Raw genomic sequence first — 23929 nt, forward strand, 5'->3', positions numbered from 1 at the left:
AAAATCAGGGGCCAAGTTTTCACAGAACACATTTTTCTAGAGATATTTTAAAATATCAGTACTATTAGTTAAAAAATAAAAGGTATGCCTGAAGAGGTGCTTCCCTGGCCACCTCCCCAGGAAGCGGAATTGAGGGGATGTGAACTACCCCATCACAATGGTGCAAAGAAATGGTCTCTGGTTCCCAAAAGGCTGCTGCAAGGCTGCATACACACCTCCCCATGTCCAAGAGCTCTAGTGACCACGCTCCACTCCTGGTCAGCCCACAGCGCCTTCTGGGCTCTTGACTCACTGGAAAAGACCCCGATGCTGGGGAAAATTGAGGGCAAGAGGAAAAGGGGGGTGACAAGAGGATGAAATGGTTGGATGGCATCACTGACTCAATAGACATGAGTTTGAGCAAACTCCAGGAGATGGTGAAGGACAGAGAAGCCTGGCGTGCTGCAGTTCACAGGGTCACAAAGAGTCAGACCTGACTTAGCAACTGAACAACAGGCCACTTTGCCTCCCCAGGCTGCCAACACCGCTGTAAGGTGACTGGAGCAGTCGTCCAATCGTCCTTTACTTCCATCACTGCTCTCCTCCTCCTCCAGGCCCAGGTCCATTTTTCTGTTCTTGATCTTGAAGCCCAGGGACCACATCGATCCCTTGACTGAGACCTCTGGAACCACTGGCCTGAGACGACGATTGGGCAGCCTGGGCCTTCTTTGTTAAATGTTTACATTGTAAAACATTTAATTTTCTGCAAAACATGTCCTCCCATCCTTCCTTCTCCCCAAAGAGGCAGACTGTCCATGGAGCTAAGCCTGCGTGAGCAGCCTCCTTCATCGAGGCCGCCCCATCACCTGTGGTGAACCCGGCAGCACAGGTTCATCTTTTCTTTCCCCGCTCCTGGTCCTTCCTGCACTGGGACTGCAGACTTGGCTGCTTGGGAAGATCGCTCCATGCAAACCATGTGCCTGGGTCCAGAGAAAGGATACCAAGTCAAGTAGCTTAAAAAGGCAGAGGCTCTTGGGAGACGAGCGGATTTCTCTGGGTGACGTCTGCACGCCTTCCTGTGTGGCAAAGCAGCCCAGGGATGGCATCCTAGGAAAGCAGGGCAGCTCTGGGCAGACAGAGAATTCTATTTTGGCCAAGATTAGCAGTTTGTGGCAGCAGGACATTTACGGGAACATGTCATACAGGGACAGCCTGGCCTGCAATTCTACTATTTATAAGACAGGTCTAGGTTTAGGACCAAGAATAAGGTACTCCCCAATGTCTGGCTTTCGGACCAGTTTCTAATTACTTTGCCTAAAAGCAAGGAAGCTCCAGAAAGAGCTGTGGTGGAGTTGATCACTTGGTAAGTAGTTATAAACTAAGAAAATCTATTGACATTTGCTGTGAAAAATCTCCATGGCTAGAAGATAATTCTACGTATATGCTGTTCAGTCAGTCACTCACCACCTTCTGAAATATTTTCAGTAATATAATCAAAAGCGCTTTTGACACACCAAATAGGTCATTTTATTTTGAGACTTTCAGGTCTGTGGTAGGCCAAGATTTTAATGGCCCTGCATCCCTGTGAAGTGTTTGGATGACTTTAATAAGTGAAAAGGAGATGCTCGGTAGCAACTGCGACATGCCCAGACTTTGACAGCTGAAGAGAACAGCGCACTTGGATTTCAGAGGACAGTTCTCAGGCAACAGAAAGGGTATTGAGACTACCTAGATGGCTGGGGAAGACAGAGACGATATAGCTTCACAGTTGTCTTACTGTCCTATTTCTCTAGGACTAAGGAAAATCTGATTATCAGAACTTTATTGAAAAATACAGCCACGTAATGGCAAGGACAGTTGGTGATGATGGCAGTATTTTAAATACATATCGTGTTAGTGTTTCATGCTGGTTAGGGAGATCTTCAATGCCTTTGAAGACAGTTTCCAGTTTACAAAGACCCACTGATGGAGAGAGAGGAGAGGCCCCAGCCTGGGGCTTTCTCTACATTACCTACAGGAACCCCTACATCCCCCCGGCTCCCACAGCCCCCACCATAGCACCACAGGCTCAGGCCGCTGCTCTGGAAGACCCAGCTCTGGATCTGCCCCAGAAGGCAGCTTGCCGTTTCAACTGAGTCTCAAGTGTCATTCAGACACAAGTGCTTGGAAGAGAGAAAAACAACAATGGCCCTTCCTTACTCTACAGCAGTTAGTAATGAAAATGACCAAGGTTCCAACCAGGACTGATGTGTATACATGGTGTTCCATCTCCAGCCAGCCATCTCATGTATTTATGTGAACTTTCTCTGTCTTAGGATGTGGATGGTTATTCTCACTTTATGAGATTAAACAAGTCCATTTTAAAGGGCTCTGAACACAGAGTGTACTCAATAAATATTTGTTTTTCTTTTCCTCTGTGATACAATTGGCCCCAGTTACGTGAAGAGCTGACCACAAGAGGCCAGAAGACACCTCAAGGAAGGCCACACAAAATTACTTGCTTAAATGGTAGAATTTACTAAAACTATTTACGACTTCATTGCAGTAAATGGTATCACGGGGTTTTGAAAGTAGCTAAGGTTATCTTCCAAAGTGCCTATTTTACTACCAAGCAAATTGCTGAAAATTCAGATTCACATAAGCTTCTCTTAACAACAAAGAGAACAAGAGTTTTACTATAAACACACAAACCACCAGACAACAAAACGTTCTGTTGTAATTTAACTTGCTTTGCATATACTTCCAGAAGCCATATTCGGTTTACAGAAGTTGGAAACTAATCATTTTTGTGAACAGCACAGTGAAGACCCTGACAGCAGATTGCTTGGGTTCAAATCCTAGTCCTGCCAAACTTAGCTCTAGGCCCTCAAGTGAGGTTTGTTGCTCCCTGCCTCTGTTTCTCCTTGTATAAATTAGCAGTGATATCACCTGCGTGCTTGGTTTGTTAACCTGTCTATAAAGTAGTGGCAGCAATCCTTACCTTAAAAAAAAAAAGAAAAAAAAAAACAAACACTGACATTGTCCTCTTCTTTCAAATAGAGAAAACGTGTAACCCATCTACCCCAGACCCTCAACCTGTTTTTGAAAACAAAACACACAGCAAAACTCCCATACGTAACTAACAGACTATCATGATGAATGTAAAATGCTGAAAATGCTGCTTAATGAGACCAACCATTAGTAAGACCAAGTGTTGTGTCTAGCTGGCGACATGGCATATGACCTCTTGGCTGACAATGAGTGTGGTTTTCAAGATGTCCATGTCATACTAAAAATGTAACTCAAGCTATTTCCCCCACATTTGGGTTTAATATGTCATTATTGGGTTTGGAGGCATACATATAAATTTTCCCTATAAAAACATGAGCTAAAAATATTGTATTAAAAGATGTGCATGCTATAAAGCTTGGGTATTAACAAAGCAATAAACATTCTTACTGTGGAAGTATGTTCAGCAAGAGGAGCTTTAAAAGGGCATGCTTTTATTGATGAAACAGTGCCCACAGAAGGGTAATTTTTAAAAATCCATTATACTATTACCAATACCAGTACTACCACAACAAATAAAGCCCAAAATATGTTCCTAACTCTAAACTATACAATTTTTCAACATGTTTCCACTTATAAAGAAACAATAATATTTGGGGATTTTACAAATTGTGTTCCCTGGAACATTGGTAACAAGTGGCTTTTTTATTTTTAATTTTTGAAGTCTCCTTGGTGCAATCAATTTAAAATATGATTCCTGCTACAAGTTTTTTTTTTTTTTAGAAATTCATGATACTAACTGAAATATATGCTATAAGGCATCTTGCATAAACTTGACTTACACCTAAGTATTAGACCATGAAATACTTTCTTCTTTCTTAACGGAACATCTAGTAATAATATTCCACACAATATGGGAAAAAGAAATCTATCACTTTGACTTATTTATTGAAGGAATTTTGTTTTAAGCAAATTAACAAAGTACTGTTTTTTTCCTGAAATGTGTAAAAAACCTATTAGAATAAGCGTTTAATTTCAACGACATGTAGCCTGGCCTTGGCTCCCAAGATAAGGCTACCAACTAAGCTCAAAAGGGGTCAGTCTCTTTTCTTTGCCTGCAAAACAGAGATGATATGATTCCAATCTATAGTATGCATGCGTGCTCAGGCACTAAGTCGTATCTGATTCTTCGCAACCCCATCGACTTTAGCCTAAGGACTCCTGACTATAGCCAGGCTCCGCTGTCTATGGCATTTCCCAGGTAAGATTACTGGAGTGGGTTGCCATTTCCATCTCCAGGTATTGGGACAGAAAAAATGTATTTCTCCAATGACCCTAAAATCTTAGGAACTACGTGAGCTGATAAAACATTACCATCATTGCTATAGACAAATAACTAAAATTTACACAGCAAGTTCTCACAAAACAGTGGCAGCTCTAAGCTGGGGATACAAAGTATTTTTAAAGAAATGCTTCCTTGGTGGCTCAGACGGTAAAGAATCTGACTGCAATGCAGGAGACTCGGGTTCAATCCCTGGAGAAGGATCCCACTCCAGTATTCTTGCCTACAGAATTTCACAGACAGAGGCGCCTGGTGGCTATAGTCCATGGGGTCGCAAAGAATCGGACATGACTGAGCAAATGTTTCAATTTAGTTTCATACATATTCTAATCTTTAAGCACGGTTTTAAAAAAATTTCCCCTATATAAGGAAAAAACACCCTCTGCCCTCCAGATTTCAGAGGGTGTTCTAGCCACTTATTTTCCTCTTTGCTTTGAAGGACACCTTAGAGAAGGAAGTGGCAACCCACTCCAATATTCTTGCCTGGAGAATCCCATGGACAGAGAAGCCTAGAGGGCTACAGTCTGTGGGATCGCAGAGTCGGACATGACTGAGCGACTAACACTCTGAAGAAGTGTGGTGAGAGGCAAATACGGTGTAATAATTGGTATAGTAAAGCAACATTTCTGAACAAGAAAGAAAGGAAGTTCTACAGTGATGCTATTTAGGTACGCTGACAAGCAGTGATAAGAATTACTGGACGACTGCTAAATTTAACTAATGTTCTGGGAGGAGAAAAAGCAAGCAACTCAAATACTGGCAATTAATTTTTATACAGCCTCTGGGATGGTTTCCATATGTACTATGTGATCTCAAAAATATTATGTACTCCAAAATACTACATCTGTATCCAACAGTCCCTTAGAGTAAATATCACTGGATATAAACAAACAAGGGCCTTTGGCAACTCTGCTGCTATCAAATAGAGGGAACATGTTTCTCACAAGGAAGAAGATCTCATTTCTTAGGACTATTCTTTCCAAATTCAAATCCACTTGTGCCTAAAATCAAATTTAGAACCTTTTGTGAAAAACGTTTTTCAGAATCAATTTTTTTTTTTTTTTGGTGGAAAGGAGAAAAGTCTCTATATTAAATTTTTTGCAAACATAAAACTCAGCCTTTCCAAAATATAAAATATCAATCAATGCACAAATACAGTTGAATTCCTAGGATATACAGGGTACTGAATCCATCTAGTACTTAGGATAAAGAAAAATTAGGCCTAAGCTTAAGGCATTTATGCTCTTGATGAGTAAAAAAACTTTTCCAACATAAATTTACCTAATAAAGCAAGGCAGAACGGTAAGTGTGCATACGATGTGCACGTACTAGTAGAAAATTTTAAAGTCAAGCTCCACGGAAGAGGTTTCTGTCTACAAGAGCAGTTGGCCTAAGGCCAGAAAAAGCAGGTAGGAGATGCAGAGAGACTGGAATGATAACTGAGTAGCTTATTGCCAAATATGACCTTGTTACCCAGCTGAGTAAGCCTCTCCTTCACCGAGAGGAGGTGAAGCCTGTACCTCCATGCTCTTAAATTCGAGATGGGCTATGATTCATCAGCCCACAGAATATGGGCAAGTGGAACTGAGTAACTTCTGAGGCTAGGCCCTAAGAAGCCAATGCTCACTCTGGTGTAGGCCAACAAGAGTGTAGAAAGTCTGACTCCTCTGATTCTGCCATGCTGTGAGGAAGCCCAAGCCAGTCATTCAGAGAAGCTGCAAAAGGAGAAAGAAGACCCAGCAGCACAGATGTCAAAGCTATGCACAAAGAAGCCTCTGAGGACCCCCACGCCTTAGCCCACATTGCTTGATGGATCCCAAGAAAGAACTTGATTGTGATCCTCCAGAACCGAGAGAAAACTCATAAGTCACTAAGTTTTGGGTAGTATATTACACAGCAACAGACAATTGAAACAACCACCTTGACCTGCAGGGTAGGGGTCACATACAAGGGTACCTGGGTCAGATCCAAACTGCAGATCAAATTTTGAGGGGGTTTACTCTGTATTTTTAAAATTCTAGCTAACACTTTCTAATTAAACCTATATTTTTCTGCCTGTATTTTCCAATCATCTGCTTCACTTATTATACAATCTGCCAGGCCACTATTGATTTTTAAGTATATAAACCTTTTTTCTAAAAAATGGGAAGCAAAGGATTAATAGGGCTTCCCTGATGGTTCAGACAGTAAAGAATCTGCCTGCAATGCAGGAGACCCAGGTTCAATCCCTGGGTCAGGAAGATCCCCTGGATAAGGGAATGGCTGGCTACTCACTCCTGCCTGGAAAATTCCATGGACAGAGAAGCCTGACAGGCTACAGTCTATGGGGTCGCAAAGAGTCAGACATGACTGAGCAACTAACAATGAAGGATTAATATACTTATACATTTACCTAAATATATCCAGTCTGATGACATTATGTAATTACACTATATTCCAGAATGATTCAAAAATGCTATAATTAAAAGCATTTTAGCCTGGAGATATTAAAGCATATATATCCCCATTTTAACAATCAATGATTTACTTAAAAAAAAAAAAGACATCATACAAACTTACTTCTACTTTGACCTAAATAACTTCTATCAGATGATGGACAATAGCTTTGACAGCATTATTTGGACCAGAAAGAAATGAAAAGACACTCACTTAGTAACTCTAGTCTAAACATTAATTATAGAATAAGTTGATCGAGTTACATGTTTCTATACCACCTATAAATAGACAAAGCTCCTTTCAACTTTCAGTTCCCAACTCACCTTGTCCTACTCAAACCAAATCTTAATTACTCAATAACAAATTTCTGTGAAGTCCTATAGCTCAAAAAAGAGAACCACAGCATTGGCTTCCTAAATATGATACTGAAAACGTTGTTTCAGAATCCATCTGAACTATATTGCAAGCTTCCTCAGAGTAGGAATTCTTACATTCATTTTATTCTAGGCTTATCATATATACTCAGCAAAGATCTTCACAGTTTTTTATTAAAATACATATTAAGATTTTTTGAATAATTTAAATTTTAAGACATTCTACATTTACATATTTTTAAAGCCTTTCTAAATTACCCAAATCTTGTTCTAGGTAGGATTTCAATTTTATGCTGCTCATCAAGAATAAATAATTCTTACTATTTTTTTCAAAATACATAGATGATATCTGAGAGACATTAGCATTCAGAGATAAACCAGATCTCTACAGCCAAACCACCCAAACTTCAAAAATTCTTGCTAGTGTGGATTCCATTAATTTTCTACACAGCTTCCCTTTTACAGCAGCATGCTATTAAAGCATTTCCCATTTTAAGTTAATTACATTTTATAGTTCTAATCTGATTCAACTAGAGACAGAACAACATATATCAATTTCCACATTTCTAAATCTTCCAAAGAAATGACAAATCTCGGCTAGTGCCTGCTCCCTAATGGAGGACAGGTACATGTTCAGGGTATGCAGCACTCCCGTGTACCTTGAGAAGTGCACTGTGCTACAGGAAGACAAACCTAAAGGCAGAAGAAAAAACATCTTTCACGTCTCAACGAACAGATCCTAAAAGGCAGCAAAGAACATCATCCCCAACTTCCGTGAAGATTTTACTTAGGTTTGAAACATGTTATTGGGAACTCAGGACACATTCTCCCATAGCAACAATGCCACAAATATATGGTGTTTTGAGTTTTCCAACTGGCGAAAAGAACTCTATGAATCCAGAAAATGGCGCAACTGGAGCTCTATGGGATTTGGTTACCATCTATGATGCTACTTTTCTGCCTATGGAAGATGGCTTCTGCATAACTCCGTGGATTGCACCTCCCTCCTCTCTCCAGCTCACCATCTCTTTCCTTCCTCCAGGTTCTCCCACCCCACCACTGAAGTCCCCAGCCTCTTAGAGGTGGAAGCAGAACAGCCGACTCTGTGAGCCACTCATGTGCAGGCGCTACCGAGTTAACAGCAACTTGAAAGGCAGGTGTGACGGATTTGAGAAGAACTGGCTGAGGGGACAATTTCCTAGGCTAGGCCCAGTGCACAGTGAGCATTTAAAGTAATGTATTATGTATGATCCAGAGGAAGAGAAAAATCAGTAGTCTTTAAATGTGTGCACTATCTGGGAAACGGGGTGTAGCTCAGTGGTAACTGGGTGAGGATCTGGGCTGCGGGTATCACACTCTCAGTTTAGCTCTGCTCCATGAAATATCACTGCTTAGTTATAAGATCAAGAGTTGTTCAGAAAGTACACAGGTACATTTTAAGGGGAAAAGTGTAAACATTACCCTGTCTTCAAATATTTTAGCTATGGTGATATATTGGGGCTTTTACCTACAAGTATTCAAATAACCTAAAGTCAATTTGGTCTTTGAGGAACATTAGCAAATAACTGTTCCTTGCTCTACATGAGATGATTTTCCACATTCTTAAGAGTAACAAATGATTTAGAAATTTATATCCACCCAAACTACAAAAAGTTGTTTAAAACAGTCACCTGGGCCTAACAAGGGTTCAGTACCCTTTAAGCCCTTTTTTTAAGATAGGTATTCTTAGTATTTCTTAAAATTAATATAATCTGATATCTTTATAAATATCTTAAACTTATTGCAAAATACTATTTCTCAAATTAAAAAATTATACTGCATATGTATTAAAGCAAACATTCTTTTCCCAAACCACTTACAACTCAGTTTCAAAGATGCTTTCTAGCAGTATTTCCAGATTAATTCACCAACATCTGCGACAGAAAGTAAAAGCGTTAGTCCCTCAGTCATATCCAACTCTCTGGGACCCCATGGACTGTAGCCGCCAGGCTCCTCCATCCCCTGTATCATCATAGACGGTCACTGTACTTTAGAACACTCTTAAGAATGTTACACATACTAACACATTCAAACCGCATAACTCTTGAATTATGTATTCATATGCCCAGCTTGCAGAAGGAAAAGAAAAAACTGAGGCTCTATGACATTAAACAACTTGCCCAAGATCACACAGCTATTAAATGACAGAACCAGGACTCTGACCAAGACAGTCTAGTTCCAAAGTCTATGCATGTAATCACTACACCCTACTCCCTCTCACACTCATTCAAATTTTTATTACCTGCGTAGAGTAGGTCAAGCCCTTTGCTAAACCCAAGTAAAGAGACAAAATGAGCAAGGAACTTACATTTTAATCTAATACACAGCAAAAAAGGAAACTGCAAATTAAAGCAAAAAGTTCAGTATGACAATTCTGGTTAAGTGAATTGTCCTGGGAAAAGTTTTGAAAATGATTCAGCAATAATATTCCTGATGTGTACATTTTTTTTAATGCTTTCAAAAGCTACACAGTTGATCTTTATAATTAACATTGTGGAGCAGAACATTATCGCACTCATTTCATAGATGAGGAATCAAATCAAATTCTAAACAGCTTAGCAAAGATGCCAAGTTACCTTTGGAGGGAAGCTGCCCCATTGACAGAATCTGCTTCTCTAAAAAGACCCCAGATGGTCAAATCATAGGCTTCCAGGGACAGCTGAAAAAAAAATGAACTGGGCAAAACTGATCCCCGTTCAAATATTTGAAATTAGCTCATACACAATGAGATGTAAGATCTGAGAGGGCTACACACGTGGGGCATCCATTAAAAGAGGCAAGCTCAAGCTCGAAATATGATTATAAAGCCAGTGTACAGAAAAGAATAGAGTCCCAAAAAGACAGCAACTTATCATGTGACCAGTCCTGAGGGAAGAAGACATGGTCTTTTCCTTATGACCCAGATGCCTGCAATAAACCTCATTTCCCCTAGAGACAGAAGTGTTCTTTGCAAAAGCAACTACCGAAAGAGCATATGTCAAAGGAATGACATGTCACCATTTTTTTTCCAACACAAAAATTCAGATGTTTGGTGGACTTGAGTAACAACTCCAGATGTAGTAACTGACCATGCAGATCTCTATGGTTTCTGTTTACTTCTTTCAAAAAAGGGGATAAACTTGGCCAGTTCCCAGCAACAAATGCAGAAGTCAAAAGAATGTGTCTTCAGAATTATGCACACATCACCCCGTCTGCTCCCTCTGCCCTAATCCACCCAACACCTTGACTTGTCCCTATCTGTGCTTCGTGTTCAGACTCTCTTGTGACCCCATGGACTACAGCCTGCTAGGCTCCTCTACTTATGGGATTTCTCAAGCAAGAAGACAGTGAGTTGCCATTTCCTCCTCCAGGGCATCTTCCCTACCCAGGGATCTAACTAGTGTCTCCTGCATCTCCTGCATTGAAGGTGCGTTCTTCACTGAAAAGACTGGGAAAGCCCAGTTCCCTCCTGTAAGAAAACTCCTTACTTTCTATCTCCTCTTATCAAAAGTTATAACAAAGTCATTAAATAACAGTATTGACTAAAACTTTGACAACAAGCCATTTTATCTCGGAGTATTTGTATGAAATGAAAGGTTTAGGTCAGGAAAGAAATTACCCAGAGGGGAAAGTTCAGGAAGGGACTGGCATCACACCCTGTCTAGGACACCTTCTTCCCCAAACCAAGCTTGGAGGCCACGCTGCTAACCCTTCCCACACCCACCCTCCACCGCACTACCACCGAAGCCACAGCCTGGAGGCCTCAAGTTTCTGCTGTTGCAAGCTTTCTCACAGGCCACCACTAGGGAACAAGTAGAGAGGCTTCTCCGGACCTCTGGGTAGCGTTCAAACAAGATCTAGGAGAGCAGAGGCTGCCAGGGTGAGACCTTACAGATCCACAGCCAGGGAACTTCTGCTCAGCACAAGTGTAGCCTCGGCCTCTAGGATGCCCGGTCCTTTTTCTAACCTGTAAATGATACTCAGGTGTACAGACAATGAGGAATTTTAAAACAAGAGAAAAAGGTAATTCATTTTGGTGGGCCAATTATTATTAAAAACTCTTAGGTCTAATTGCCAGGCAATCCAGAAGCCATCATGAGCACTGTTAAATGCATCAGTCTTTGTGAGTTCGTTTTGCTGCAACTCTCAAAAACATGAGAAATACTAAGAATTTAAAAGAGCAACCATAAACCTTGAAAAGCATTAGCCTCGCTCAGAAAAGAGAGATGAGGGTAAACGGTGAAAAACGTTAAGTGTGCCATTGAAGTCGAGGAAAGTTTTCAGCAGATTCCTTTTTTTTTTTAAAGGTGGGGTTCTTGAGATTTATAAATCCTTATACTTGAAAGACATACACCTAGTATAAGTCCCATGAAGATACTTTAAAGAGACCCACAAAAATCAGAGACCTCACAGACAAGGGCAGTTAGAAGGCAAATACCACACAATTCTAGATGAAGGCAAGACCTGTCTAGTCAGAATACTGGGTGTATCTTTTAACAACTCAAGAGAAAATTACGAGTAGGACTTTTAAATGACACAGTAAAGAAAATCAGTTTTTAGAAAGCACTCTTACACCAGGAAATGGAGGACTAGATTGATCTAGAAAATAATTATCCATATGGGCAGGTTAAAAATGCTTTTGGTCACTAACTCCTGCAAAATCAGAATGACAAATCACCCTTAAATGCTAAAGTTGAGGAAAATAGTCCACATATTACATAATTTCATTATAAAAACTCTTCACCATTCCTTCTGTCACCAAAAATATATAATTTCAAATAATACATATATTCAAAAGGAAAGAACTCTATCTGTGGTATCATACATTTTTAATGTTATAAATTCAACTTGAAAGACAAGAAGGTGGCAGCCCTCTTTAATTTGGCACACTGGAAGCAGTAATTCTTTTTTTTTTTTTTTTTTGGGAAGCAGTAATTCTTAAAGGAGGAGGACAGAAGCATGGAGGCAGCAATTAGTCCCGCTGCCAAAAGAGGACCCACCCACATTCCAGCCTGCCATAAAAGTCAATGTTTGCAGACCTCAGCGTGGCCCATCAATGCCCCAAGGCAGGCCTGTTATAAGTGGCTGTCACTAGTTCAAATTGTAAATGTTGCTTTGGATCAAAAGGACATCTCCAAGGTCTTTTAAACTTCCAAGGCCTGAACTTTTACATCATTAATTGCTGGTTATCTCATTTTTAGTTAAGCACATGGATCATGCCCATGTTTCTTAACACGTGACAAAATATTATTTGTAAAAATACTTCTAAAATGAAAAAGAATATATTCTACACCACAAAGCTCAATACGTTCTTTTTCTGTATCTACCGTGAAAAAAAGCAGAGGCTAGCCATAAACTCTTCCCTGTTCTATGGGCTTTACACGGATCTTCCCACTTAATCCTCCCTGTGAAGTGAGTACTAACATGAAGTTCAATTTACAAGACAGTTAAACAATCTTTCTAAGGCCAGGCTGCTAATGACTGGCAGAATTGGGATTCAACCCCATGTAGCCTGGCCCCCACACCCAGAGTTTCAGGGTTTATGTCACTGCGACCTAGGGCCTCTTGGTTCTGCCTGCCCCACACCAATGGCAAATGGCTTCAACAAAACAAAATCTTTCATGACGAACACCATACATGTACTCATGGAAGACATAAAAATATCTCATATGATAACTAGAGTCAGAGGTTCAGTAAGAAGAAAAATACGACTGACGTTAATATTTATCAAATACCAGCAAAAACTGATAAGAAGCAAACAGAACAAACAGCGCTTCTGAAAATGACAGGAAAGTCAAGGGAGAAAAGTAAGGATAGCCAAAATGCAGTATTTTTTGAAAAACTGCTTTGCAAAAGTAAACATTAAAAAACCTACTTGAAAATTAACAAGTAAATAAAGTCTTATAAATATAGCTACTCATAAAAAGTAGTTTCCTCTGGAAACATTTGACTATGTACAACTCGGTCGGAACAACTAGCATTAGCATATTTCTTCAAATCCTAATGTTTTCAAGAAGGAACATAACCCAAAAAATTGAAAGCAGGATTCTGTAACTATTTGAAAGACTCTAACGAGGATGGGCTTCTCAGGTGGCACAGTGGTAAAGAATCACCTGCCAATGCAGGAGACGCAAGAGATGTGGGTTCGATCCCTGGGTGGGGAAGATCCTCTGGAGTAGGAAATGGCAACCCACTCCAGTACTCTTGTCTGGAAAATTCCACGGACAGAGGAGCTTGGTGGACTACAGCTCAGGGGGTCGCAAAGAGTCGGACACGACTGAGCACACACACACAGCAAAAACAAGTGTAGCAAGAATTCCTTAATCAAATAAACAATGACTATATCCTGATAAAGAGGGATAATGGAATGGAGGCAATTTTAGACTAACAGATAACTTACAAAATTAGCTCCTTACTATCTCAGCTTTCCCAAAGACCAAAAGAACATTAAAAAACAAAAAAAGAAAAAAACAAAAAAAAACAAAAAAAGGATTTGGTAACATAGGTCTAAAATTCACTTTCTATAAATATCCTAAATCATATACATAATCCTTTATACTTATCAAATGGCATATAATGAGTTCATCTAATTGAACTTTTGAATAAGTAGCTCATCAAAGTGCATATTATTTAGAGACAAAGTCTTACAAAAAGCCAAATTAGACTTCTGTGCTGCCTTCAACAACTGTTAAATAGGTGGATGGGAACATGGAGTCTACTGTCTCTTTTTCAGAGGTTTTGTTTTAAGTTGGTTTGGTTTGATTTTTGAAGTGCTTTTCAAAGTAGGCATTACCTTGCACCTTGGGGCAACTTGCCAGGGCTTAAAGTACAAGCTGAGCACCCCAGCCAGAGCCAAAGCCCTGTGTCCTGACTCTCCTTCAACATCATCTTCAACGGATCACCCCTGACACCATTTCTCTCTCAAATCCCTCCGCCCTCCACCTACCCCAACTGCAATATCTCAACCCTTCCAAACTAAAGAAGATGCCTCCCAGAGAAACACTGAGCTTATCTGATAAATTAGTTCATGTGCTTAAAGGTAAAAGCAAAAAAGGACTGTCCCTTTTCTCGCCTTTCCTCCCAGCCCTAAAACAAAGGCTCCCATCTTCTGCAGCAGAGGACTCTGATTCAGTGGTGGGAACTGGCGCCAGGATGGGCAAGCAATATGGCAGCCGGTGGCGGGGGAGGGGGGGACCTGCAAAACAGATCTGGTGCTGCCACCCCATGGACAGCACTCACTCTGAGCAGCTGCCCACCCTGCAGCCTCTTGACTTCGCTCTAACCTAAGCTGAAAATGGGGGATTCCCTGGTGGCTGGGTGGTAAAGAATCCAGCTGCCAAAGCAGGAGCTGCAGGTTCCATCCTTGGGTCAGGAAGACCCTCTGGAGAAGGAAATAGCAACCCACTCCAGTATTCTTACCTGGAGAATCCCATGGACAGAGGAGCCTGGCAGGCTACAGTCCATGGGGTCTCTGAATTCGGACACAACTGAGGGACAACAAGGCTGAGAATGACGCATCCGTTCCTCTCTTTTGTTCCCTCAACCCACACAAGTATAGGTCACTTAAGTATAGGTCACCCACAACAGGCAGCTAAGCTCCAAACACAGGATAAAGTCTCCGTATCTCAATAGGCAAAGCCCTAGAAAAGATCTTGCAAAAAAGCCTAATTCCTGAAGTTTGAGTCAAGCTAAAAATGAGAGATCAGGCCTCAGTGTCCCTAAGGTTCTTTTCACTCAAGATCCAAAATTCAGCTCACATCCTCAGGCCATCCCAGAGTAAAGTCTCTGGAGAATGTACTCAGTCTGCACAATTCTGGCAATTTGGACTGTCAAGTGGAGTCCAAGTTACGGACAATGAGGGGTTGGCATTGCTGTCTGCTTACTGCTGAAAGGTTACTATCCCCTTAGTGCACTACAAAAAAAAAAAAAAAAAAAAGGTTGAAAACACTTTATGAGCTCTCAGACAAAATAGTTAAAAAGACAGAAAATAACACACCCAAAGCACAAGCAGCAAATCCCTTTTATCTTTGGAAATGAATTAATTCAACAGAATGCATATGGTGGTTGCTATGTAAGGAATAATTCTGGTCAGCCTGGGAATCTAAGGCAGAGTGTTACAGCCATTCCTTTGATTTTTATTCCCCTCCCCCATATCTGGGGATTTTAAAACAAATGAAAGAAGGCATTATTCCAGCTTAAGGCCTAAGCATAAGTCACAAAAGAACAAAGAAGGTTTTATTATCACATTAAACATCAAGGAGGAAATGTGCTTACTGATAATTAGTGTCCTACTCTATCAGGTTAGCATTTGCTGTTTGCAAGCTACTGGGCCAATATTTACAATTTATATCTAATACGGAGGTAAAAATGTTCAGCTAGTGAGAAGGTCATTAAGGAAAGGTAAGGGGGAAAAAAAAAACTTGAAAAAACACAACAAAGTACACACAGAGAAAGGTACTCTTTGGGCGTCAGTGGTCTATGGAATATTCTCCCCCTCCACCTATAAAGTGAGTTAACATTAACCACAGGTCACTCTGGTAGCAGAGAACTACTTCCTGACAAAACCTTTCTGGAAGCTCCCCCCAATAACAACAACAACAAATCTACATACACCAGAGAATGTGAAACATACTGCCACAGGCCAGTGTCTGGGGCTCTCTGCCTAAGAAGTTTGCTTTCAGCCAGAAGAGAGGGGAAAAAAAAACATACTGTGACAACAGATTGTACAATGAACAGCCCTCCTGCTTGTTGGCGCTGTTCCCAAGCAGCAGTTTCAGTGGCTGGGCCTTGGGCCCATTCAAGAATTCCATCTCACAGGAAGTGTTTCAAATATAGTTATTTGATCTTTCAGCATTTGCAAATGCACCTGCTGAGCGAGGTGACAGCCATCGCCCCAGTTCCTTCCTATCCGTCTTCACCAGTCATTGTAGAGGCGGTTTCGGACTCGAACTAGGTGAGATGTAAAGTCCAGAAAGCCCCAGTTAAACACTTCTGCTGCCGCACGAGGTTAGGCGCGACCTGCAGCTGTCGCTTGCTTTCTACCCACACCAACTTCCCTGTCACTTTCTTCCCGGAGGAGCAGGTAAGGGCGTTTTGTTTTGTTCTCTGGCTTTCGAGCGCCCAGGCTTACCTCGAGGCGGCTTCCTCCCCGCCCTTGCCATGGCTCCCCCCCAGGGCCTGGTCCTTGCCGCTGGGGTGGTAGGCAGTGAGCACAACTGCCTGGGAATTGGAGAGCCAGCTCATGGTGAGAGAAGGGACATAATTTCTGCGATCCTGACACAGAGCAGGGAATGAAGTTCGGGGCTCGCCGGGCCACTCGGCTCATTAGCATGCGCCGGCTCCGCCCACCGAGGCCGGCGATTCACACGGGAGGGGCGGGGCCTCGGGGCGCGGGGCCGCGCCTGTCCAATGGGGAGGCGGTGACTCAGCCCGGGCCCCGCCCCGGGACCAGCCCGGTCCCAGAGGCCGGATTAGAGGCGGGTGTAAGGGGCTCCTTGTTGCCCCCTCCCCCAAGTTATTCTCATCTGATGAAACTGCCAGGTTGTAGCCGCCTCTCATCCTTGTAAGCACAAGTCGTCTTGGTTAGGAAACAATGAATTGCCGCAGAGCCTTTTTTTTTTCTTTCCCTTTCTTAATTCCTGTTTCCATCTGATAATTTCTGCTACTTCATGTAACACGAAGTGAAGTGAAGTGAAGTCGCTCAGTCGTGTCCGACTCTTTGCGACCCCATGGACTGTAGCCTATCAGGCTCCTCTGTCCATGGGATTTTTCAGGCAAGAGCACTGGAGTGCCGGTTGCCATTTCCTTCTCCAGGGGACCTTCCCGACCCAGGGATCGAACCCCGGTCTCCCGCATTGTAGGCAGAGGCATTTACTGTCTCAGCCACCAGGGAAGAGCCCATGTAACACGAGTAAGGGCTTTTATTAACCCCTTCACGTCGACGTTAAAATTAACCACAGCAAAACCCAATGAACCTGCCCCGCCAAACAACGCCATACACGTGACGAGAGAGGCTACCTCTTGTGTCCGGTTAAAAATGTCCTCATTAAAAAGACGGGCACCTGGAATGTCACCTTCTTTCACATAAAAGCCAATGCCAAGTTTACCTTTTGCTTTTAATAGAATACCCTTCAGTTCCAAAAAGATGCATCTACCAGAAGTGTTAAATGGCATTGTTGAGAATTTTTTTTAAAAAAAGTACTTACTATTTGTTGAGCACCTGCTATATGCAAGGCTCTCTCTGTGACAGGTGTTGTACATGTACTATCTCATTCAATTCAGTTAAATTCTCTCTCTCCCTCCTGCCCCTCTTTCTCTCAGACCTTGTCTCTCCACCAGTGGGCCGATGCTCCCCTGGTGTCTCAGTGGTAAAGAATCTGCCTCCCAGTGCAGCAGACACAAGGACAATCACTAGGTCAGGAGGATCCCCCAGAGAAGGAAATGGCACCCACTCCAGTATTCTTGCCTGGGAAATCCCATGGACAGAGAGGAGCCTGGGGTCCATGGGGCCGCAAAGAGTTGGACACCACTGAGTGAGTGTACAACTAAGATAACAATTGTTCTATGCCAGAGCTAGATTTGCACAGAATTCAAGGCTGAAATCCATTCTTTTTAACCACTATCCTGTTCTTTGCCCTGTAGATAAGGAAACAAATGCAAAAGTTACGAAAAATGTAAGATTTTTCTGTCCTTTCTCCTCTAAAAATAAATTCTGTTCTCTTCTATATATCTAGTAGCCTGAAGTGGGTTTTGTTGTTCATTTTCATGTCTATTAGTATTTGTATTCAAACTTTCTTATAAATAAGTTGTCAGCTTCATCATTCCATAAAAATACTGTTTATACTTGTTATTATTTAAAATGATCATAAGAAATAAGTACTTTATTCATACTTACACATCTTAAAGTACCAAAACATTTTTTTATTATTTTTTTAAATCCTCTTTGGTAACTACTGTGAACTTCCATGTATAAGTCTTCCTTAAAAAGTTTATCATAGCTCCCTCCCTCCCCTCTCTCCATAACTAGTTAGTCAATGTTTGCACAAACGCCTCCATCAGGCTCTACCTATTGTCTTGCTCCCGCCTCGAAATTACCTGGCACATTATTATCACACCCAAGCACAAGCCCAAATAATGTTGCTCCACACTTAAAAACTTCCACTGGTTCCTCACTGTTAACAGAACCAGTTCCAAATGTTTGAGAAGAGTACTATATGTTCTTGCTCCCTTATTCACACAAGTCTTGCCATGGCTTCCGCCAGACGCCGCTCTCTCTGGTCCCACTGTCATTCCTTTCTGTCCCTTCTATATCTAACTTAATCCTTCCACACAGTGGGCCTTCAGTGACTGCTGACCGGTAAAGAACTGAATGAATTTAGTATGTCCTTAGAAAGTACACTAGTTTTTGCTGTTGTTGTTAAAATTGGTAAATTAGACAAACGATCCTCATGCTTATAGCAGTATGAACCTATGATGCGATGTTTATTAGTTCAGGCAAGGAAAACACAGGAAGGCAAAAGGGAAACTGATTGTATGAGCTCCTTTTAATTCTTTATGTGGAAAAATGAGTAATGTTCCCACATTCACCCTTCTTTCTTATGTAGCTCCTCTGAGATGCAAGAAAAATCCAGGAATCCCTACCTTCTGCATTACTGGTAGGCCATATATTCTAGAGGCTTCCCAGATGGTGCTAGTGGTAAAAACAAAAACAAAAACCTCCTGCCAATGCAGGAGACATAAGAGATGTGGGCTCAATTCCTGGGTCTAGAAGATCTCCTGGAGGAGGACACGGCAACCCACTCCAGAATTCCTGCCTGGAGAATCCCATGGACAGAGGAGCCTGGTGGGCTGCAGTCGATGGGGTCTCAAAGAGTCCGACACGACTGAAGAGGCTTAGCACACATGCATTGTTGATCGGTCTCTCCGTCATGTTCGGCTCTTTGTGACCCCAGCATGGACTGAGCCACACTAGGCTTGCCTGTCCTTCGCCATCTCCCAGAGCTTGCTCAAACTCATGTCCATTGAGTCAATGATGCCATCCAACCATTTCATCTTCTGTTACCCACTTCTCCTCCCACCTTCAATCTTTCCCAGCATCAGGGTCTTTTCCAATGAGTTGGCTCTTGCCATCAGGTGGCCAGAGTATTGGAGCTTCAGCATCAGTCCTTCTAAAGAATATTCACAGTTGATTTCCTTTAGGATTGACTGGTTTGATTCCTTGCTGTTCAAGGGTCTCTCAAGAGTCTTCTCCAGTGCCATAGTTTGAAAGTTTGCTTCTCTATTTTTATCTCCATCACTCCATCCTTTCTTTCCTTTCTTTCCCTGGACTTTTTTTTTTTTTTTAACATATTTTTCTATTTTTCCTTCTTCTTTCACTGTCTCCTCAGTCTGTCAGTGTAACACACGCCCATCGAGTGCCCTGAACACTACCAACTCTTATGAGACCATTTATGATAAAGGGGCCTTTTGTCTGGTTTTAACCAAAATGATGATTAAGTTATATCTTTACCTAATCATAGGCTCTCCATTTGTTTAATAACAAGTAAATCACAATGTGTAAATCAAATCATAACTACTAGCTCAAAATAATACTTGAGTTCATAGGGTATGTGTGTGCTCAGTCATCCAGTCCAGTCTGACTCTTTGTGACCCCATGGACTGTAGCCCGCCAGCCTCCTCTGTCCATGGGATTTTCCAGGCAAGAATGCTGGAGTGGGCTGCCATTTCCTCATCCAGGCAATCTTTCCAACTCAGGGATTGAACTCTCACCTCCTCATCTCTGCATGAAGACAGATTCTTTGCCACTGAGCAAGCCGAAATAACAGTAGCCAAGTTTCTTAACTTTGTGAGGCATAAAATAAAACGTGGTACAAATTGATATACATAGTTTGGGTACATAAAATTTGAATCCTCTTAAGTTAACTTTCAGGTACAAGGAATCTTCTTGACTCCTCCTCCTCTCCTCCTAATAAGCCCTGCTGTTACTGATCTGAGAATGTTTCCTATAACAGGGAGACAGCTTGTGCCCTGGTGTACTTAACTTCAAATATAGGCTCAAGTAGATGAAGAACAGTTTTCAGAATTTTCTTATGACCATCACAGAAGGAAATCTCACTACCAAGATGCTCTCTTGAAAGGCTTTTTGTTTTACACCTAAAAGCCTACCAAGAATTAGCTAGTCTGTCTCTCATACCCTTCCTCACAGAGACACATTTTATGGAAAAAATAAATAAAAGTATTATTTTACTCTCTTCTTTAACCGCTTTTAAATAAATGCTAAGACCCTAACATCCTTGAAGATGTTACTATTCCAAGCTATTGATTGCATGCCAAAGTCCTTCCTGTTATGAAACATCTCACAAAGTAATTAACAACATCAAGATGGTTGCAACATTCATTTCATTCATTCCCTTCAAATGGGATGTACTAGATGACTTAGGGAGGAAAAAGGAAGCTGTAATTTATGTACCCTAATCGGTTGTGAAAAATAGGGTGGAGATGGTACTGCAGCCTGAGATAATTTGACAGTCATGTTAAAAAATAATAAATAAAATTCTTAGCTTCAATGATAGCAGTATCGAGAAATTTATTAACAGGTTTTCATATTCTGATTTAGGAGCCTCGTTAGTAGTATGGAGTTATATTTGCAGGGTACCAAAACTGCAACAGATCAACATATTTATATAATTTTTCCTTAATTGGTTTCTGTCATTTTAAATGGAATTAACCAAGGAGAATGTTTATATTCAAACAAACACTGTAAGATAATTGGAAGCCTTCTTTATGGTCCAACTCTCATATCCATACATGATTATCAGAAAAACCATAGCTTTGACTATACGGACCTTTGTTAGCAAAGTGATGTCTCTGCTTTTTAATACACTGTCTAGGTTTGTCATGGCTCTTCTGCCAAGGAGCAAGCGTCTTTTAATTTCATGGCTGCAGCACCATCAGCAGTGATTTTGAAGCCCCCCAAAAATAGAGTTTACTACCAATAAATAACAATAAAATAACACAGAGTGATGTGAAAACTGACCTTTCAACAGGTAAAGCTAAACTCAATTTCCAATATTATAACAAGAACTTGGATAACTTAATCATCAACTGAAGTTAAAGTTTTACATAGGTGATAAAACCTAGATTCCTACAACAGAACTAACTAATGAAGAGGGAGTGTTCGAATACCTCCCGCCTTATGTCTTATCAAGCTTTTGTATGAATAATTCTGTAAGCTTGCAAGTGAGCCAGTTCTTATTGAGGAGCTGTGACTGAAAATTATTCCATACACAGAATCGAAACCTACTCCCTTGGAAACTGCCTTCATTATTACTAATTCTGTTGCTGGAGTAACAAGGAAAAAGCCTCCTCTCTCTCTCTCTGGACAGCTCTAAAAAGTTCTCATTATTCTCAAAGGTATTTTCTTAAGGATTCCTCCAGGGAAAAAATACTAGTCATGCCTGGGATGATTTCTAACTGCTTTTGCCAGAGGCTACTTTAGGTTTCCTGGCAAACACCTGGAAAAAAATCCTACAGCTAAAAGCTTACTACCAATAAATGATGATGTTGTTCAGTCACTCAGTCATATCTGACTCTCTGACACCCCACGGCTTCCCTGTCCTTCACCACCTCCCGGAGTTTGCTCAAACTCATGTCCATCGAGTCGGCGATGCCATCCAGCCATCTCATCCTCTGTCGCCTCCTCCTCCTCCTGCCCTCAGTCTCTCCTAGCATCAGGATCTTTTCCAGTGAGTCAGCTCTTCGCATCGGGTGGTCAGAGTATTGGAGCTTCAGCATCAGTCCTTCCAATGAATATTCAGGGTTGATTTCCTTTAGGATTGACTGGCTTGATCTTTCAGTCCAAGGGACTCTCAAGAGTCTTCTCCAGCACCACAGTTGAAAAGCATCAATTCTTTGGCTCTCAGCCTTCTTTATGGTCCAACTCTCATATCCATACATGACTACTGGAAAAACCATAGCTTTGACTATACAGATCTTTGTTAGCAAAGTGATGTCTCTGTTTTTTAATAAGCTGTCTAGGTTTGTCATAGCTTTTCTTCCAAGAAGCAAGACGCGTCTTTCAATTTCATAGCTGCAGTCACCATCCCCAGTGATTTTGGAGACCAAGAGTATAAAAAGCTTACCGCCAATAAATAATACCTCATGTTTGAGCACTTGCTTTTTGCTAGACATGGTACACATAGTCTCTCATTTAATTGGCACAAGTCTGAGAAATCAACATTAGAATTCTTCCCACTTTGAGAGGAAGAATGTGAGGTCACTCCATTAGTAAGTGGCAGAACCAGGACATGTAAGACTGAGTTTATAGGACCATTGAACCTGAGCTCTGAAACATTATAAAGGTCACAGCTGTTCTGCAACTGACTTTTGTTTATGAAAAAGTCTACGTGGATAATCAATGAGGTAGAATAATCTACAGCACATCTGAAGTGTTAAAGCAAATGGAACACTGATGTAAAGGAAGTGCTTTGGAGAGGAACATTAAATTAGCCTTAAACACATTAGTTTTGTTTGCTGTGTTTTTTTTTTTTTTCTGGAATTTCTATTTTTATGTCAAATTAGTAGGGGAGTGTGGCATAGTATACAGCCTACTGTACAAGGTCATCATTATTATGTCATTATATCTAAAATTGTTTCTGCTCATAGAACTGAAGGGAAAGTCCTCTGGCCATTATGATTATAAACATCCTTTTCTTTTAATTAAAAAAAAAAGTTTTTTAAACACCAGGTAAAGACAGGTCATAAACTTAGGTTTATGAACCCTAAGTTCAGTTCAGTTGCTCAGTCGTGTCCGGCTCTTCGCGACTCCATGGACTGCAGCACGCCAGGCCTCCCTGTCCATCGCTAACTCCCGGAGCTTACTCAAACTCGTGTCCATTGAGTTGGTGATGCCATCCAACCATCTCATACTCTGTCATCCCCTTCTCCTCCCGCCTTCAAATCTCTCCAGCATCAGGGTCTTTTCCAATGAGTCAGTTCTTTGCATCAGGTGGCCAAAGTACTGGAGTTTCAGCTTCAGCATGAGTCCTTCCAATGAAAATTTAGGACTGATTTCCTTTAGGATGGACTGGTTGGATCTCCTTGCAGTCCAAGGGACTCTAAAGCATATAGAATTTCTTAGATACGAGGCTTTGGAAGGGGCTTGGCAAGAGCAAGACTGGAGGGTTAACTTCATTTAGCTTCATGGTAAATCCACCTCCAGGGCTTCCCAGGGTGGCTCAATGGTAAAGAATCCTTCTGCCAATGTAGGAGATTTGGGTTTGATCCCTGATTTGGGAAGAGTCCCTGAAGAAGGAAATGGCAACCCACTCTAGTATCCTTGCCTGGGAAATTGCATGGACAGAGGAGCCTGGCAGGCTACAGTTCCTGGGGTGCAAAGAGTTGGACATAATTTAGCAACAAAGAAACAAACTCCACCTCCTGCCAAAACTAAATTGGAAATTACCTGCTATAAGTAAAAGCACTGATCTTCAACTTTCCTTTGGTTTTCTCTTCATTGCTAAATACATTGGGACCCGTGTTGCAAAACACTTGCATTTAAAAGCACCAAGTCAGGGAGACTAAAGTGTATTTTGGAGGTAGGTACACTCTGGAATGGTCGTATTTTGCTTATGCACAAAGATTCACTTTGAAATATCTAAAAGTATAGCAGTGTTTAGGTTTGCCCTAGTACAAAAGCCTCATTCTGAAGTAGATTGCAAAGAATACTTATCTCCTTGTCAAGTAAAAGAAGTCATGATGATTGGGAAAGATTTGGGAAGTTGAATATTGAAGG

General features: G+C 41.4%; 1 protein-coding gene across 3 annotated transcripts in view; it reads right to left on the bottom strand.

Annotated features, from left to right (window-relative positions):
* Nucleotides 1–23929, bottom strand: part of ARHGAP18 (Rho GTPase activating protein 18) — a 193096-nt gene that overhangs the window by 114109 nt on the left and 55058 nt on the right. The window contains exon 1 of one of the 3 annotated variants that reach the window (XM_043456966.1): nucleotides 16268–16453. The exons of 1 other annotated variant lie outside the window; for it this stretch is intronic. In XM_043456966.1, the coding sequence (XP_043312901.1) occupies nucleotides 16268–16380 (113 nt within the window). In that variant the 5' untranslated portion in view covers nucleotides 16381–16453. Of the gene's footprint in view, nucleotides 1–16003; nucleotides 16042–16267; nucleotides 16454–23929 lie in introns of those variants that run through there. One more of the 3 variants, XM_043456968.1, reaches the window with a different exon arrangement.

This window comes from Cervus canadensis, chromosome 33 (assembly GCF_019320065.1).
Source record: "Cervus canadensis isolate Bull #8, Minnesota chromosome 33, ASM1932006v1, whole genome shotgun sequence".
In the NCBI taxonomy this organism is placed as follows: domain Eukaryota; kingdom Metazoa; phylum Chordata; class Mammalia; order Artiodactyla; family Cervidae; genus Cervus; species Cervus canadensis.